This window comes from Penaeus japonicus, unplaced genomic scaffold (genome assembly GCF_977035675.1).
Source record: "Penaeus japonicus unplaced genomic scaffold, GWHDUDI00000001_assembly GWHDUDI00000032, whole genome shotgun sequence".
Classification (NCBI taxonomy): domain Eukaryota; kingdom Metazoa; phylum Arthropoda; class Malacostraca; order Decapoda; family Penaeidae; genus Penaeus; species Penaeus japonicus.
Genome location: NW_028234434.1, coordinates 11,100,408 through 11,120,018, shown reverse-complemented (window position 1 = coordinate 11,120,018; position 19,611 = coordinate 11,100,408). Strand labels below are relative to the sequence as shown.

General features: G+C 38.5%; 1 protein-coding gene across 10 annotated transcripts in view; it reads right to left on the bottom strand.

Moving 5' to 3' along the window:
* Positions 1-2,091: 2,091 nt before the first annotated feature.
* The window catches only part of LOC122267707 (uncharacterized), a 314,608-nt gene continuing 297,088 nt past the window's right edge, over positions 2,092-19,611 (bottom strand). For 4 of the 10 annotated variants that reach the window (XM_086556337.1, XM_043037830.2, XM_086556338.1 and 1 more), the window contains exons 2-17: positions 18,230-19,611; positions 17,563-17,881; positions 14,539-14,681; positions 13,622-14,001; positions 13,138-13,434; positions 12,458-12,550; positions 11,695-11,919; positions 11,201-11,365; positions 10,832-11,041; positions 8,847-9,036; positions 7,616-7,755; positions 6,967-7,104; positions 6,266-6,405; positions 4,417-4,516; positions 3,931-4,125; positions 2,092-3,746 (exon numbers count right to left, since the gene is read on the bottom strand). The exon at positions 18,230-19,611 is cut by the window's right edge and continues 440 nt beyond it. In XM_086556337.1, coding sequence (XP_086412463.1) covers positions 2,499-3,746; positions 3,931-4,125; positions 4,417-4,516; positions 6,266-6,405; positions 6,967-7,104; positions 7,616-7,755; positions 8,847-9,036; positions 10,832-11,041; positions 11,201-11,365; positions 11,695-11,919; positions 12,458-12,550; positions 13,138-13,434; positions 13,622-14,001; positions 14,539-14,681; positions 17,563-17,881; positions 18,230-19,611 — 5,365 coding nt within the window. In that variant the 3' untranslated portion in view covers positions 2,092-2,498. Of the gene's footprint in view, positions 3,747-3,930; positions 4,126-4,416; positions 4,517-6,265; positions 6,406-6,966; positions 7,105-7,615; positions 7,756-8,846; positions 9,037-10,831; positions 11,042-11,200; positions 11,366-11,694; positions 11,920-12,457; positions 12,551-13,137; positions 13,435-13,621; positions 14,002-14,250; positions 14,311-14,538; positions 14,682-15,587; positions 16,992-17,562; positions 17,882-18,229 lie in introns of those variants that run through there. The other 6 variants (XM_043037827.2, XM_086556336.1, XM_086556340.1 and 3 more) reach the window with 5 other exon arrangements.

Here is a 19,611-nt window from a genome sequence, read left to right as displayed (position 1 = left end):
AATTTAATTTGCTGTAGCTTTTAAAGACTTTTCATGCTAGCCGAGTGAATATATCTGAGAAAAAATGTAAAACACCTGTATACTATATATATAGAACAGATTGGTTGTATTTAATTTGTCATTGATATAATCTTCTGAAATGCATTGCGTCTTGTGATCAATATTTGCTTGTAATCTTTTATTCAAGGTTTTCTTCAACATTGCAGTCCATCAATTTTTCTTTGTGGGAATAGCTTAACCGTTTTCTTTTACACAAAGAAGGGTGGACTAATATCAATAGAATTCCTTCTAAACACATTGAGATATGTGACTCTCCGTCGTCATATACTGTATACTTATATTTCCATATTTGTTTTTACACCATTATTATCATAGGAGACATTTCATAAAGTTGCATATATTCCTTACTTTCATGTATTTAGCTGGATTCCACTATTGTTATCCTTCGGTATGATTAACCTGATGGTTTTACGTTCATTTAGAATGATTAAGTACGACAAATTCTATCCTAACCTGACACACATCAAAATATACCTATCGTATGGCCTACAGAACATCCTTTGATACTATAGATAACGTCAATCTTAGATACTACAATAAGTACGCGTTGCTATGGGAACGGAGGCGCCAGCCAACCAGAGAGCTTCCTTCCCTTCCCGAGCCCCGCCCGCTGTCAGACCAACATGTAATTTCTTAGAGTTATGGTCAGCTGTGATTGGCTGAACTGGGCTGAATGCTGGAGTAAGAAAACGAGTTTGTGAAAGAATTTGAAGTATTTCCTGTTGAGTTGCTTTTGAGTCTGATATCATTTAAGAGTATTTGATATTACTGTCTTTATTTTTAATAGTTCGGATGTATCATTTATTCTTTTATTAAGAGAGAAATCACGAAAAGAGGAAAATATTGATTCGTTTTCTAACAGTTATAGGGAGGGACTAAAGAAAAGTTTTTTTTTCTTTACTTACATGTAATTATGTGTACCTGACTCCATCCCACTTTTCGATAAAGAGACCTCTCTAGTAACCATTAAAAAAATGTATATTGCATTTACCTGTATCCTTGTATCTTTTATTTTTCCATTTATAGCACATAATTTAGCGTTTAGCTGAGTCCCCCATGGAATAGGAAACGTTTTCTTTTCAAAGAGAGTTTAAAACTCAATAGTACGTTTAAAGTATTTGCTTTTCATCTTGTTATAAATTTTAAGATTCGACTCGGGTCAAAATGTATTTTTCATTGTTATCTATCAAAGGTAGACAAAAGAACATTGAGAATATTTATGAGAACTAGGGCGCAACTCAGTGAAATAATAAATTTTCCATTATCTGACATTTTAGGGTAAACTATTAATTTCGATTTTGCTTCTACGACATTGAATAGATTTTCTTGCGTCGTAATCTTTTACTACCATACACCGTTAAATACTGGTTCTATACTCCTTAAACATCAATCTTAATGTTAGACTGTTGTCTTATATATTTTAGAGTAGAGTTGTTTTCTCAATTACTTAAGCTTATAATGTCTTTGCTGAAGTTAAACTGCAATTTTGAAAGTCATGATGTTACACTGATGACAAAGTCTGTAAACTTCTGTATGAACCTTGGCTTAATTTTAAGCAGAAACTGGTATTGTACTTTTGCAAGGGATCTAGTTCAGTTAATCCAATATATTCATTCTTTATTCACATTTGTATATACTCCTAAGATTATTATGCATTGTTTGTAAAATGTAAATAATGGGAGCTGTAAATTACATTTGCAAATGATAATTGCATTTATTGGTATATAATCATGGGGAACAGTTTTATTTCCAGGCTCTTTGTGAAGCTCTATGCAGAAATCCATGACATTGTCAACTTCTAGACTGCACAGTAAATTAATGTGTTATGGATTGTGGTATATGTGTTTTAGTGAAATATTTACATTTAATTTCTTGAATAGAACAAACAGAATGTGGGGAATGTTGATGTTGATGGCCGACTTACTTTTTATTGGCTTTATTCCTTTTCCATTAAGTATCTTTACAATATTATGCAATATGTACAAAATGTCAGATTTCCTTCATCTCAGTGAATAAAAAGAAAATTCAGCAAAATAATGTTTCTTTATTACATAGACTTAGACAATACTTTCAGAGCAGATTGGCAAGGTCTGCAATATTGACCAAAATAATGTATTTAAAATAGCAGTTCATCTGATATTTACACTTGAACAGTTTGGATATAGTTTTACATTATATAGATATTTTTCTTTTCTTATAAAGCAGCCTCGACATAAGCGTTATATGACAGTAAATACAAAGACAACATCAAGTTTTGTTGTGATGGAAGCTGAACATCAATCACTTCAAACTAGACAATTCAAATGCCTATATAGTAACACAGAGGATACCATTCTAAGTATGGACACAAAACTTTAACATATCACAATTGCACAGGGTTTGTAAATGTAACAGAAAGTCAGATAAATAAGTTAAAGGAAGTCAGGCAAGAAAGATAATTAAAGCTTCATCTCCCACACCACAACATGTGCATCACGGTCATTAGCATGGGAGCTTTGTTGGCCCTCAAATATGTGCCTTAGATTGACATACCCTCGCCCACCCATTAGGGTCATTAGTGTTCGAGATGGGTCCCCTTCTTTTCGACGACCAGTTGTGGCTGATCTGCTACTTGTGCCAATATTTGATGCATGAGTTCCTGAGTCACATGGGGTTGTGGAAGAAGATGCTGTCAGGATACTGTTCATGCCCCCACTGCCATCTTCAGAGCCTGAAGATGTCGTGCAAGCTGATGAAGCTCTTGAGTCTACTGACCAAGTTGAGAGGTCCAAGGAACGCGGGCGTGAGGCCTTCAACCTCACCCGACGATCAAGAGTACTGACTTGTGCAGGAACCGCCAATTCTGGGTCACTACGGCGCAATGAGTCATAACGAGAAAGCAAGAGACCTTCCCCTATTACCATTGGCTCATCTTCATATTCATGAACATTTAACAAGTCTCCATACAGGCCATAAACATCACACTCTTGACTACCTGCAAGGGATCCAAGCCCCAAACCACGGGGCAGTGTCTTGGAAAGACGTCGCACGTGCTGCTGATGTGCATCTCGGGGCTTACGGCGCAGAATGACAGGACTGCTGAGTTGCTGACGTAACCTTGGGGGTACACGCCTCGATGGAATGAGGCTCCCATCACTCTGCTGCTTCTCTAGTCGTGAGGTTGGAGTTGGTGTGCTTACATAACTTCGGGTATCATCAGTGGAAGCTTGCATCCTTGAACTCTCTTGTTGTGATGACTGGCTATGACTGTCCTGCAACGATGGACGAGAACCAGGTCGCAACTCGGGTAATGTAGCCTGCGGTCTTGCATGAGGTTGAAGAGTCAAGAGGAACGTAATGGGGCCCCGATGAGCATGGTAACTGATATTTGCTCGGCCACTTATGATTGGCACACCTTCTAATCGTGGCAAAGGAATAGTGAGCGCTACTCCAACATTTGTGCCAACCCAGAGAAGACCTCGTGATGCTAGTAAAGCAGTGACTGTAATGGTTGAAGGTGCTGGACCTTTGTCACCCAAAACTCGACTAACATTGGAAGCTACATTGATGTCCTGCAAGTGTCTGAAAGTTTCAGTATGGTACAGACAGATGGTCGCTGTTTTCTTCTGAGCAATCCATAATCCAATTCCAGAATGAGCCATTAGCTGTACTCCACCAGCACCTTCATGATGAACCGAGAACTTTTTCTGTAAATGAAATTTTTGTCAATATTAAGAAATGGTTTACTTAAAACATATTACTCATCAATTTGCACTAAAATACTATGATCAGTCAGCATAATGCAAGTATCATAAATTTCTATCTTTTACAAATTCTATATATTTTCTATTTACATGAATCAGGTGTTATAAATCATATAGGGAAACTTACAGTAACTTCAGCTGTGAAGCAGTCTATTACATGAACATGGTCCCCACAAGCAGCATATACATGTGTATTTATGGGCAAGAGAGCTGTCACCCCCTGAGTTCCCAGGAAAATGTTCAGAGGTTCTCGCAGTTGCCATGCTCCATCAGCACCTCGTCGGTAAACTTGCACACACCCATTACAAAGTCCCACATACACCTGCAATAAAATTAATAGAGATTAATATTTACTTCCATTTTCCATTTTAAAAACTTGATAATAGAATTTTAAAAAATATATTATTGTAGGTATTATCATTATTATGCATTTTAAAAGGTACAACCATTATATAATACTATACTGTACAATTTTAAATGAATTCAAGAAAAAATGTGGGGTAAAATGCAAAACATATTCTTGGTTTCACTTGATGTCTTTTCAGTGAAAGTTATTGTTTTCAGAACCCAACCCAGATGTTAACTAGGGTTCAACTGTATTTTGGTATCATACCTGATCACAATGATATTTAATTGTTGTCACTGCTGCTGGCACATTTGTTGACCCCAGCTCAGTCTGACGTTCTGGTTCCAGTCCACTATACACAATTAGCCTGAAAAAAAAGTAAATAACAGTGACAATTACAATTATATTACAGTTTGTACTTTAATACTAAACATCACACATATCTTTAACATTAAAAAAATGACGTCACAGAAAACTACGTGATATTGATGACTTCATGGTAATTTCTGCTTCTTGAGCAGTTGAATAAAAAGATCTGAGTCCAAAATCTATTGTAAAATCAAATGCATTTGGCCAAGAAATAAAATACAGTAAAAAATTACTAATGCAATACTACTTCTGATTTGTTGATTACCCGTGATATCACATCATGTCACGCCACGAGGTACATGTACACAATCATGTGTACATGTATGATTATTCATATTGTTCTTCTTTTCATTTTGGTAAATATAAAATGAAATGTTTTTTGATGCCCCAATAAGAGATTGCTTCCACTTTCCTTTGGTATTTTCTCATAGAAGTAAAGAATATAGGCAAAGTTCAATAAAAGTTCAACTAAAAAGGCACTACGTACATGTTTTTCAACTAAAATAACTCCTCTGAACATGGCAATATTTTTAGTGCCTTTACATTGTAGACGCATTCATGGAAACCATAAGAATAGGGGGGTGAAAATGCTCTGAGAAGATCAGCACAGCCCCGTGCAGCAAGAAAAACACCCCAGCACGAAGCATCATGCGCTTGTTATCTACCAGGCCTAAGCGGGAGCAGGCGAAAATACGTCCTGTCGTGAATGGGTTAATTCAACCCTTATTTAACCCACACATATTTGTCTATTACTGCTCCCGCCAGCAAGATAACAAGTGTGCACAGCTTCCCTCCAAGAGATCTCTCTCAAAGCACTTTTCACCCGAGCTTTTCTATGTGGTGACAAAAAGAGGTTTATGTATATTTTGACAAGTCAAATGCAATTACAATGTGTATATACATATGTGACTGTGTAAGATTTGTATATACAAGGGGACAACATGATGTAATAGGCCATCATCTGTGGTGAAGAAAATATTCCGATGACATGATATCATGCTGTTAGAATATTTCCCTCACAATGGATGACATCCTATCATGTCATGTACTTTTGCCATATATATATGTTGTACATAGTTACGTTTGTATGTATATATTGTAGTTGTACTTCCATATACACATTTTTCTTGATTTGTCAAAAAAAATATTAAAAACGAATAAAAATCTTTTTTGTCACCCCGTACAATAGGGAGGGTGACAATCAGAGAGGTTCAGCACAGCTTCACGTCTTGAGGGACATATCTTTGGCATTAGCCAAATATATGTCTTGTCATGCATGGGTTAACCCATTCCCGACGGGGGAATTCTAGCCTTGAATGTCCAAATGCCGGGGCGTTCGAATTATTAGGCCTAATTCAATTGAATGGCTGGCACAATACTGTCTAAGGATGGGAGTCAATGCGTATATGATGCGACATCAGGATCTGCTCACAGTTGAAGTGCACACACAGTCATTAAGTATTATGGCTGTAACAGTGCTAGCTGCAGAGCTAAAGGGTTCCAAAGTCAGCCTAAACCTGCATTTTATGATGGATTTATGATAAAATATTGTTTGGGCTAGTCTGCGCTACCCAGAGGGTGGAGAAAACCCTTTCCCCATCCCTCTTATTTTTAGCTAGTGACGCTAGTGTTATAGACCGCCTGCCCTGATGACCAGTTAGGTCATTTGAGGCCCCTGTCTGCAGTGGATTAAATGCTGAAGAATGTAAAAGGTAAAAATATTACATAATAGAAATGATAACCATACCTGTGTGAGTGTGTTCCCATCCAAACAGTGTGGGCACGTAAAGATGGCTCATCTGTTGTAGTGGTGATGCCAGGAACGTGCTGTAATGAGGTGACACAAACCTCGACCAGGTCTACACACACAATTTCCCGCAAGCCCACCTGAAAGGTTATCAAATGTATAAGAATACTAATTCTTAAAATAATTTCTCTGTAAGAATAGCAGCAATATTGGTAGGCAATAATAAAGCAAAACATATCTAACAGTATGATAGTTAAGGACACTCAATTAATATTATATTTGTATGATCATCCATAACTCATAACTATTCATTTTGAGATATATGCATATAAATGTAAACATATCTAGTACACGTTTTTTGAGGAGGTCTACTTTCATTTCTCAATATCACTTACACAGAAAAGAAAGGAAAAAAAAGAACTAATTTTGTCTGCCTGATCCCAAAACCATTCAGGACTGCACTTTCACCATTAAGGCTGATGCTATAATTGCAAACTTCACAGTTCATTTAGATTTCAACATAGTATAACCTGTCCTTTACAAAAGTTTGAATGAAAATATAAAAACAACAATTTGATTCTAAGACAATAAATATTGTTTTTGAACCAAAAATGCCATTATTACATTATATGCTTTTCTTGTTTCATCTCAAAAACACTGAAAGAAAAAGGGTGTATATTTTTTACTTTGAGTATTCTTACCTGCTGCATGAGGTATATGGTAATGTGAGAGGACACACCATCAGATGAGCACAGCCAAAGGTAATTATGATGTCTGCCTGTTCCAGACAACCTGCTTGGCCGTGACAAGGTGACAGTGTAGCAGCACCCACACTTAACCTATTGGGAAATTAAAAATTTGTGATACAAATGTAAAATAAATGGAACAGAATTATTTTAATTCTTCTTAGTAAAAAAGACAAACATGGCAAGACAAGACAAAGTATGAGTGTAAATTTGGGCCAATTATGTGATGATTTTGTGTATGTGTATGTGTATGTGTATGTGTGTGTGTGTGTGTGTGAGTGTGAGTGTGAGTGTGAGTGTGAGTGTGAGTGTGAGTGTGAGTGTGTGTGTGTGTGTGTGTGTGTGTGTGTGTGTGTGTGTGTGTGTGTGTGTGTGTGTGTGTGTGTGTGTGTGTGTGTGTGTGTGTGTGTGTGTGTGTGTGTGTGTGTGTGTGTGTGTGTGTGTGTGAGTGTGAGTGTGAGTGTGAGTGTGAGTGTGAGTGTGAGTGTGTGTGTGTGTGTGTGTGTGTGTGTGTGTGTGTGTGTGTGTGTGTGTGTGTGTGTGTGTGTGTGTGTGTGTGTGCACGTGCGCCAATGTTTTATCAACACTTATATTAATAATATACCTCTGTCTCATGAGGAGATGAGAAGACTGGAAGAGCTTTCACAAAAAGTGGCATTTTGGTAGAGGGTCGTTTCTCTTGCTCTGGCACATCCCATGCTGGAGAATTGGCACTGTCTAAAGCCAGCTGAGCCAGCCGTAGTTCTGGAGAAAGAAAACTGTGTTAGACGTCATAATAATATGCGTTTCTGTAACCAATCTTCCATTTTATTTAGTACTGGAGAAGTTTCACAGTATAAAAAATGATAATGCAAAAATGGAAGTGCTGCTTCCTACAACATAACTAACTGTCTATAGCTGCATGTGTCCTATGGCTCTATCACTACCATTTCTGCAATGACATTTGTAACAGTGCTGTAAATTATCTCCAAGTTTACACCAACAAAAACTTTAAATGTGGCTAAAGTCTTGTATATAAATATCTGATTTATTGATTTTTTAAAATCTTGATATATTCATATTTCTTAACACTTTTTTTTCTATCAAGTGTGGACACTTTTGCTGGTGTGACATAATGCAGATGGCAATTGCATAAATTTATTGGGAAGATAAACTCATCATTATTTATTATCATATTTTCTTCTGTGGACTCCGGATAAAAAATAATGTTTTTGGGACAACAATCTTGAAAAGATGGTTGGACTGGATTCATATTTAGTAGCAGAGAAATTTATAATAAAGCACAAGTCAAGTTTGATTTTGGCTTTTAAACACTGATTTTTTTATGGCCCTTTTTTATTTTAATTTTATGCCAGGGTCTGTTGAATGGATTCTAGTATAAAATCTAGTACATGTCTATTGCTGTTAAATAAAATTAAAAGGTTGTTACTTATCTCCATAAAATTCCTCTTGTCAGAAAAAGTTAAATATAGACCCAGCATTACAGGGGAAAACCTTATATTTCAAATGAAACAGCCACAATTAGAGAAAAACACAAAAGTGCGATGTTTCAAGTCTGACAGACTCCTCTCAGCAGAAGAATGAACCCAAGCGGAAATCATACAGTTTGGCTTTATATTTATAGTCTAGTCATACTCAAAACATCACAGTTTATTGTTCCTTACTTATTGAGGCTGCTTTATCTAATTTTTCTATGAGCAGAACTATGTTTATATTCTTGTTTTGTTTGACGTTCAATTCTTTTTTCTCTTTGCATACTCGTTCATATACAAATCTGAATTTACTAGATGTCTAATATTGCAGATTGATGAACATATTCCTTGGTAAATACTCACCAACAATCCAGTCTTTCTTGATGACAGGATTATCGGTCTGGAAGGTAAAAGTCTCTTTCTCTCGGCCATCTTTGTTCTTGACTGTGAACTGCAAGCAACAGGCATCAACCCATGCCATCTGCTCATCTCGGATGTGCAAGGCACGCTGAATACTGCTGGCAACATGTTGGAGATTCTCTGATGTCAAACCCTAAAACAAGAACAAATTCAATCAGTACATCATTGGTTAATGAACAATTTTTTTAACAATAGTTTTTAATGCAACTCACATCTGTGTCTCCTTCCAAGTGAATGATTTCATACTCATTCACTATGTTTACTACAGTGCATTAATTGTTATTAATTTTTTAACCCATTCATGCAGGTTGATGTTCTATCACATGATCAGAAAATATTCCCGGTTCTGGGTGATGTCCTGAAACCTCAAGTATTTTCTCTCTGAGTTCCAGGCGGGGCATTTGTGACATGCTGGAATGTCAGCAATAGAATGCTAGATTGTTCTTAATTATACCTATTTTTCATAATTTCTTAGTCTCTATTAGTTTAGTTTAGGTGTTTGAATGTCATAAAATGTAATATAGCATTAAAAAATATTACGTCACAGAAAACTAAACAATATTGATGATGTCGTAGTAATTTATGTCGAAAAACTATTGTAAACTCAAACGTGATTGGCCAGAAAAAAAGAAAAAAAAAAAATCATTATAATTATTTTTTTTTACTAATGTAATACTATTTCTAATTTGTTGATTATCTGCAATGTCACATAACGTATGATTGTTTATAACGTTTTTCTTTTCGTTTTGGAAAAAAAGTATAAAATATCTTTTCTGATACCCCACTAAAAAATGATTCCACTTTCCATTGGTATTATCACACAGAAGTAAAGAATGTGAGCAAACAAAATAACACTAAAAAAAATTGCTGCAGCATGTTTTTCATCTAACATACTTCCTTTGAATATGGCAATATTTACACATGCCGTTATGCTTTAGATGCAATTATGAAAACCATAAGAATAGGGTGGGTGGAAAATGCTCTGAGAAGTTCAGCACAGCCTTGCACGGTAGGGAAACACCTCTGAGCCAAGCCTAGTGCACTTGTTATCTTCCCGGTGGAACAAGGAGTAGGCAAAAATTGAAATTAAAAATGTTAATCCTTCTAGTACGAGCATTTTTGAAGGGTCACCTCACTTCCACACTCATGCATCATACCAAATCCAAATTAGAATCATTTTGCTATTGTGTATAGATTCATACATCATACCATAAGTCCAGGAAATAGAAAACACATCTTATGATGCCCACCCTAGGCCAAACATCTATTAGCAGCGGATGGCATGATTTGCTGCAAAGGCAGAGTCGGTCATGGACGTGGATGGCACCATGCCAGACATGTAAAACACCCATCCTACTTCACAAATATTTTTTTAATACAGCAACCAATGGGTTAAAATGTGGCTTGTCTCGGAGGTGTTAATGATGCAATACATGTGTCTTAGAACACAGTAATGACAATATCATTTCTGACCAATACATAATTTCATAGAAAACAAAAGTGTTGATGGCTACTTCAAACTATTCCTCTCAACTTTCAAATTACTTGCATTAGCACTTCTCCAAATTATATGTCCTTAAGAAAGATATTATGTTTACATATCTAGCTACTGAAAGAAAAGGACAACAGATTTTGCCAAAAACTGTGTGAAAATTAAAAATAAAGCTGTCCATTTTTAAAAATCTAGTCCATTACATTTACATGATGCAATCACTTACTAGCTCTAAGGGTATACGCACACTCAAAAAAATTGCTTTGATACAATAAAAGACTTTCAACTGACATTTAAACAATATCCATGCCCATGTACTTGGGTAATGTAACCTAAAAAGAGTACAACTCTTTATTCTAAATAAAGGTATTTGTAGTATATAGTAAGCCTAAGTAAGAGGAATATCTAACACTTTTCACCAGACCCTTATACACACCTCATAGGTTCCTCTTAAAGATGGTATAAGAGATGAGATTCGAGACACAATTTCATAATCATGCATCAGGTCATTCATTTCCTGGCAAAGATTATCTACATTTGAGCCCATAGTCTCTTCCGGAATGCGTGCTGAGTTGATGGATCCTGTTTTGTTGACTCCAGAGGCCAGTAATCGGCTCAGGGTAGGTGAAGAACTCGTGTCTTGGATCTGCAAAAATATCCAGAGTATATTTGTCACTTCCTCCTTGATTTGATACTAGTAGAAAGTAATACCATTTTTGTAATTTCATCTTCTTATACAAATATTAATAAAATTGTAAAACTACATACAAGCCACAGCTACTGTGTTCCTTAAGAAGGCTCTTACCTCAACATCTGTGACAGGAAAAGCCCATTTCAGAGAGAGACGTTCATTCTGCTGTCCATAATCATCATTTGTCTTTGGTACAACTGTCACACACATGATCAGATCATTAGTGAGGAACAGTCGACGTCCCTTACTCTTGCTTATCAATCCATTCTGGTTGAACTCCTGTGAAGACAATCCGAAGTTAGGAAATCTCTACTAGTATCTCCCATACATATATCACTAATGTGCTTAAGAATCATATGATAAAGAATCTATTTTTATTAATGCATATTAAATAAATAATGAAAGTAAAATAATGCTTTGGTATGTTCCAATTATTAAAACTTTCCATTGTACTCTGTGAAAGAAAGAAAAAAAACATGTGCTATTACAGGTTGACAAACTACAAATAATGGAGGTAAGCAAGAAAATAAATGAAGAACAGGGCAGAATATAAATCAGGTGAAAAGACTTTAAATAGGGATTGGAGTATCTAAAGTAATCAAACTTACCAACTGCAAAACATCATCTTGACGTAGCAAGTAGCGGTTACCCTCCTGAATTCCTCGCAGAGCAAATTTGATATTGATGTGTTTCAGTGTATCTCTGAAGGCTTGATACTGCTCAGCTTCACGCTTTCTCTCATTGAGCATCTCTGCCAGCGACTCCAACTGGGTCAATGCCAACTGAAGGGACATGCGGTCATGGTGCCCTTGTGGAGTATGCTTCAGAAGGTCCTGTAGAATGGTGTGATTTATTTCAGAAAGACAAAAACTAATGCATCATCTTTATAGAAGAACTGCTAAATTTCAATTGACCAGTCTCATGAGAGTTTTAACAATACTAGTTACTAGTACTAAATGTGACACTGATCATCACAAAATTTAGAATGTAAGTTCCACAGTACGTAAAGGAGTGACCAGTCAATGTATCAAGTTAAGGATATAATATGTGAAAGTTTTAAAAAGGACTGGTGTTACTCTTGTTTGGTTAGTAAAACATGTCTGTCTTTATCTAAAGGTTGACTTTGTATGTATATTGTGTTTTAAACTATAATATTAAGAAATAATATGCCTTTATGAAAAAATAAGACAAATTACTGAATAAAACAACATGATATAACTATACAAGATATTAGTGCAGAGAAGGCAACTTAGAATATTATCCATTCAGTATCCAGACTTTAGAATCTGTTTTAAGTACGGCAATCGATCAATTGAGTCAAAAGATAAAAGTATAGGATTCATGAATGTCAGATTTAGTCTAGAATCATACCTGGAGGAAAAGGATGAACTGGGGGAAACGCTGCACTGGTTTTACCATGAGCCCAAAGAATGACAGTCGATCAGGCGAGGTGATCTGACGCATCTGGAGGTCACAGATACAATAAAAATTAAACATCTCTTCAAGTCCTTTCACATTATAACTTTTTTCTTTAATCAAGGTAAATAGATCATACAATATGATAAATGAAATGCCACCAGTTTTGTTTTCTCAATAAAGATTAGATCTTCAAATAAAGGGTACATCTCTTGGTGGCTGTACCATTCCTTTCATTACACATGAACATTTATACTGAAAATGTGTATAGTAAACATATCATGTAATATTAATCACTTAAATTAATATGTCAGAACTGTGTTCTTTTTAGAGAAAGTAGACATATGAACATCATGCATAAATTTATACTAAATATATACAACAGTTCTAATTTTGCTAACATAGTGTGACTTTACATTATTACCAATTATTCTTCAGCTCTTTACTAAGGAAAATATCTTCCATTTAGTTGTTATCTATCCTACACATATCCTAACTTATATTTCATACTATAATCTTGGAAACATTTTATAATAATCTCTTTGGTACAGCCTTTTTTCATTGACTAAGAAAAAGCTTCTCCACAGATCAAGATTCACTGTACAAGTATCAAAACTTATCCATCAATATTTCACCTTCAGAAAATCAGCAAATGCAGTTTTCTTTTTCGATTCTTGTTTTGCAACTTCCATGGCACGAGTAAAGTTGTTGATAAAGTCGCTGTAGATATCCAAAACTATAGCCTTGGAGAAAGAAGCAACGAACACATCTCCAATCTTCTCCTCTCTGTCCCACTGTCGCACTGACTCTGCCAGAGCAATTCGGAACAAGGTGTGGCACTGAAGAATCTCTGATACTCGGTAGAAGAGTGTGGAAAGTTTGGCTGCGTTGAGAATAGGAGGTTTGGAATCATCCAAAGGTTTTTTGTAGTCCTGAAAAGGTAATTACAAAGATCAATAATCAATTATATTGTGTAAAATATTCATTTTGTGAGTGGGCTTACCACCAGCTATTATTCAGATAAACTTTCCTTTACATGATAAAAACTGCATGTGTTTCATAATCATTATCAATGACATTATATTGCAAAGAATTTACAAATAATCTAAGTCTAATTACATTGACTAGTCTTTGAAGAGTTGCTACATAGTTATTTTCACTGTGAACTATTGAAGCAACAATATGTCGCCTTTTGATCTGCTCTGGACTGAGGCCCTGTGGCATAGGAGGTAGCGCTGGAGGTTGGTGCCGGCGCTGAAAGGTGTGGGCAAACACCCCACCATTTTCGGAGAAGAGCCCCCCATGCTCAGTGTCCCCTTCCTCAGGCAGTTGTGGCATCCTGTGATTACTGATTGTGCTGGTACCATTGCTTGTGGTAGTATATGAACTGGTGCGCTCAGTATTGGCAATGGTACTGCTGCGTCGCTCAACATCATAGTTAACACTTTTGCGCAAGGAGAACCATCTGTATAGCTTGTTGTCTGGTGTGGAGGGAGGATCTGTGGAGTATTCATTCATAAGAAAATGTACCAATACAGACATTTTATTTCTATTTTATTTTTTTCCTTTTGTTTTCTGTAAATGCCTTAAAATGAAATAATAAAATGAACTCTGTACAAGATTCATGACACAATTAATTCTGTTCATGGATATCAAAACATATCTCCATTGATATATCTAATATATCTAATCTAATCTAAGTTTTCCGGGTAGGTGTTAAGAACAAAGGCAAGCAATGCCCATCATACCCAAATATAACCCTTGCAATGTGTAGCTCTTGTACTGTCTCAGTGTCTTGACAACTGATCCTGGAGGTTCACGTGTTGCATAGGAATGTCAAAATTATTATCTGCCTGTTTTTGTGATATTCATTGTACATATACGAGATCTGTACATATACCCACACTCATATATTGCATGCATACCTATACACCTTTAATTTATATACACCTATATTTTCTTATCATAATCTGTCACATTCCATTTGGCAAGCATATGTTTTGACATTCTGATCATCAAAAGCCACCAACACTTACTGTCCTCCACAAGTTTGGCTGATTCCTTTGGTTGATCCTCCTTTGAGTCCTTCCGTATGGCATCTTTCAAGGTTTTACTTGACTGCCGCCTCTCCCTCCACTGTTCTCTCTTCCGTAGTAAGCGTTGTTTGAAGTTCTCCAGGCTGGGGGAAAATAATAGGTATGTTAAAATTAAGACCAATAACTCATCAGATGTTTGAAATTATCTCTTCAAATATTCTGTGGAATAATGTCATAAATCCTAAAAAATCTTAACTTTACAACAGGAACATTCTCAACTACTAATACGACAGAAACAAAATTTAATAAATAATATACAAATACAAGACATACTAAATATACATTTAAACTATGCACAACTTTCATAATGATAAGAAGTCAAGGTAAATTGCTTATCAAAACCAGATATCTACATATAATTTTTTATCTTATTTCAACATGTCAAGGGTTCTTCAAGGTATTGTAACCATATATTGATTGATAAGGTGACCTTTCCATGGTTATGTTGCTTTGAAACAAACTTCATTTAACAGATGTAGTTAGAAGTGTTAACTTCATTTGACAATTATCTCGATTTTAATCTTTTACAATTTCAAAACATACCTGCATAGATATCAAAGTATCAACATTTTTGCTTGAGGGCTTTAATTGGCCCACACATACTACATATGTTGCCTTAACTATATTCAGGCAGTTTACTGATATCCTGAATTAAATCCCATGAACTGCACAATCTTATATTTACTAAAGGGGCTGTTGTTATCATTGCCACTATTATCACCTTTTACAAAAAATAGCAACAATAATATTGATAATCTAGATATCACTGTACTGGCATTACTATTATCTAAGATATAAATAAAGAGTTAACAAGGCAAGGAACTTTTTTGTTGAACAAAGGTTTAAAAGGATTAAAACAGATTAATCATCAGGTGTGCTCAGTATATTAATTGTCATTGCCATTGCCATATGCCATTGCAACACATCACAGACATTATCATACATCCCTCTAAAATAATCTAACGAACTCTAACAAACCCCAGACTAACTTTTCGCTGCTGCCCCGAAAGCTGAAGTTAAAACTCGCAGTGCGCCTTAGTCCCACAGGCTTGCTCTCCTTGGGTCTGTTCATGGACATGGTCTTCCCAAGCCTTATGTTTGGACTCTCCCATTTACCCTCTGGAGACATACACTGGCTCAGGTCTAGCAAACTATGACTTCTATCGTGGCTCAAGTCTAGCAAACTCTGACTCTTATCTAACACGTTTATGGAAGTGAGGGATTCTTTTGAGTCAGTGTGTGTCTGTTCCGCGTCTGACTCATATTCATTGCTGCTGCTCTTTATTTTTTCATGTGTTAGGTGGAGATCTGATACTGCTGTCTGAGCTATGCTGGTGCCCGTAGGCGAGTCACCAGCCATTCCTTTCAGATTTGGCGAATCCTGAACACCAGAACCTGCAATGCTCCAGCGCTGACCGGGTAAATTGCTTGATAAAGTCATTTTGCATCTTAGGAGGACTGGCTGGGTTTCATGGGAAGTTGTGACATTTTTGGCCACTGCACCGTCATCACGGCTAGATGAATAATTTTCTTCATTTATGGTACACAGTTTCGGGGCATTACGACTTCTCGAAAGTATGCTACCCTTGGTGTACCCAAAAAGCATGGGGCTTGTGTTGAGTGTCCTTACTTTGACATGCTCGATGGCCGGTCCATCAATCTGTCGTACATTTCTTTCTGGGCAGAACAATTTGTTTTGCTTTTCAACGCGTGCACCATTACCATGGCTCCACGTGGTGTCACTTGACAGATTGCCTGAACAATCAGTCTCAGTGTCAACATTAAATTTTCCTTCCTTTTCTGCACTTGGATTACTACTGCATGAGTCAAATGTGTGTGTTCCCTTGACGTCACTCACAGTCACATCCAAGTCTTCAACCCATTTTACATATTTAGTAAAACTCGTAGAAGTGACATCTTCATTTTCCGCACGGGCCGCCTGTTGGCTTTTGCTTGTTTGATTCTTTCCCTCCTGCACGTCCACCGATTCCCCAGGGAACGGCAACGTAATAAAGGGAGCTCCATCAGTGCTTTGCCACTCTACTGTATTTACTCTTCCTATCTCGTTTATTGCCTCACACGAGCAGCTAACAGTTTTCTTATGATCTAACCCTGCGTTCTTGCGGGTGACACTAGTCTCGTTGAAACTGAGAGATCGCTTTACTTTAGTTCGCGATGATTTGGGCGTACTTCCGGTACTAATTTTTCGAGTGACAGCAATTGGCGGAGCCATTTCATTCAATCCACTTCTGGTTCATCATACGATAACGGTTATGTCACTTTAAAGTTACATTCAGTTGTGGTAACACGCATCCCGTAGCTACCACGCTGTGCACTCGTCAAGACAAACCACACACTAGTGGTTCTCACTATTCTCCCATGACAACTGATGTTATCGCTGGCGGTCTATTGCCAGGAGGTACAAAAGATAAGGCAGGCACCTCGATAATGCCATTATTCATATCTCTTGTGAGTCATTGGCTGAGTTTCCCAAGACCTTCCCTTTGACATTCTTGACTAAAAAATATGCGAATCATTAGACAATACCACACCCATAACTATCGTATGCAATTAACGAGTTCTATATTCGCTTGGTATGCCCGTACCAAAATACCAGAAGATAGCTACAGATACGGTGGATAAGACGCAGCCAAGCCAAACTTAGCTTAGGGAGAGTCAAGCCTAGTAGACATTAAGCAAGGAAGTGACTCACTTGGCAAATCGTTTCGCGCCTGACTTTAAGGTCAAAATATTACTACTCCCTATTTCATTCGAGAAACGCAAAGCTCCTTCATTATCCCAGCGAAACAAATATTCACTGACACTAATGGCTTTAGGGTTCAGTTGAAAATCGAGGTTCTTACAATAACAATATTAACATTCATAACAATGATAATAACAAGTTATTCTTATCACTAACGTTGACGCACACATGCAGACTAAAAACACGCGCAGGGAACTTACTTTGGCGCCTGGGTTTTAACTGAGCCAGTACCGTTGTCCTCCTCGTTGCTGGAGTAAGACTCAAAGTCCTCGGAGCCCCAGGAATCCGAGGACGACAATTGCCGGTGCACGTGGAGGCGTCGGGACACCCACGTCTCCTCGCTCCCCCCGCCACCGCTACTGCCGCCGCCACCGCCGCCACTACCGCCTCCAACGCTTCCACCGCCGCCGCCACCGCCGCTCCCCAAGTCCGAAATGTCCTCGTAGATGCGGTCCTCACACCAAGGTCCGCTCAGGGTGCTCGACCGGCTTGATCTGCTCGACCTGCTCGACCGTGAGTCTGGGGAAAGAGGAAAAAACACGATTATAAATCTGATGTGTAACGCTGAATTCATATGTAAATGCAGAGGCCAAAAATGTATCACGACTTAAAATATACAGGTAATTTAATCCAGGCTCGTCCCACGATGACTCGAACTAACATATCACAATAGAGAAATAAAAAGGTTAATAAGCAATACTCATCAATAGCGTTAAAAAACCACATGCACGTAATCCCGGACCCCATAAACCAACTGTGCCAGCGTCCGTCACCAAAGCCAGGGAAGCGTGAACGATAACACAAAACAAAACAAAAATAAAAATAATAAACGAGTTCTCAGCTGCACCCGAGGCTTTCGGTTCTTACCACAGTCCTGGCCGTTCTTTTCATTTCTGTCTTCGATGCTTTCGTAGATGGGTTCGGGGACTGGCGAGCGGTCAGTGCCAAGGACTCCGCCAGTCTCCCTCCCGTCGCCACCGAGGCACTCCGAAGGGGGTGGCTTACCTATCTCCTCGCCACTCCGTGTCTCCTCAGCCCCACGCTGATAGGCACGGTCGTCAACGGCCTCCACGACCTCTTTGGCACCACCACAACCCTCGCCACCCGCTTCACCGAGGGCACTGCAACACTTCACATCTGCGTCTGGTTCAACGCAAGCCTCGGGCACGGGCATGAGCACTGGCATTGGTTTCTTCACTGTCGCGTAGTGTGGCTCGTCGTCGACCCGTTCGACTGCTGCCACAGTTTTCACTTCTTCACTTTCCTCGCTTTCTTTGCACACGGCATCACCCACCACTGTCTCGCCGCCGCCACATCCGTCCTTCGTCTGACCATCGAGTTGCGTTTCGTCATGGCTACGGACCTCGCATGACGCACCAGCGCCATCATGGGCTTCCCGTCCTTTGTCCCCTTCCATTAGCATATCCGTGCTTGACTTTGTTTCATGGCCTCCCTGGTGACACTCTGCGTCAGCAGCGGTCTCTTGCGTCGTCGCCTCAGCTTTGTACTCGCCATCGCTCATGACGGCTGCCGTCTCCTCCGCCGCCGCCGCTGCTGCCCGGTCGCCGACGCTTCCACCTTCCACACCTTCGATCTTTGGCACAACGATTAAGCTATTATCTGCATCAACCTCATCCTGTTGAGTACTGCCACTATGTATCGACCTGTCCTTTTCCTCCGGACTTGGATCAGGGTTTGTGTCTTTTTTCATCTCAGGCGACTCGTGTACTTCTGCCCAGGAATGTCTCGGACTCTGAGTCGCCGATTTTTCGTCTGAGACTTGGTCGCCCTTGACCAGAGGGCATGACTCCAGCGAAGGTAGTTCCTCTACCTTTTGGCCATCAGTGTCGTGATTACCTGCATCACAACACAGGGCATCCTTTGGGGGCAGGTTGTTTGAGTCTGAGAGTTCACGCAGATCCCCGAAAACCATCTCCTGATTTACAGCCTCATTAACCAGCATATCGGAATCAATGGCCCGTAACCCATTAATGTTCTGCAACTCCGGGAGAACGCGGCAAATCGAGGCCATGAGATCCGTTGCTCCTTCGTCTCCAGTAGCCGGGTGAGAGGCTGTCTCAAGCGCTTCCTCGTTCGCGCTTCCTTCGCTTCCTGCTGCTTTCACTTGGGTCTCGGAGGAAGGATCGGGGCCTATAATGTCGTCAGGAATATTACTGTTACTGTTATTGTTGTTGTTATCGTCATTACTGTTGCTGGTCACAGCCAAGGCAGCATTGTTTTCGAGGGGG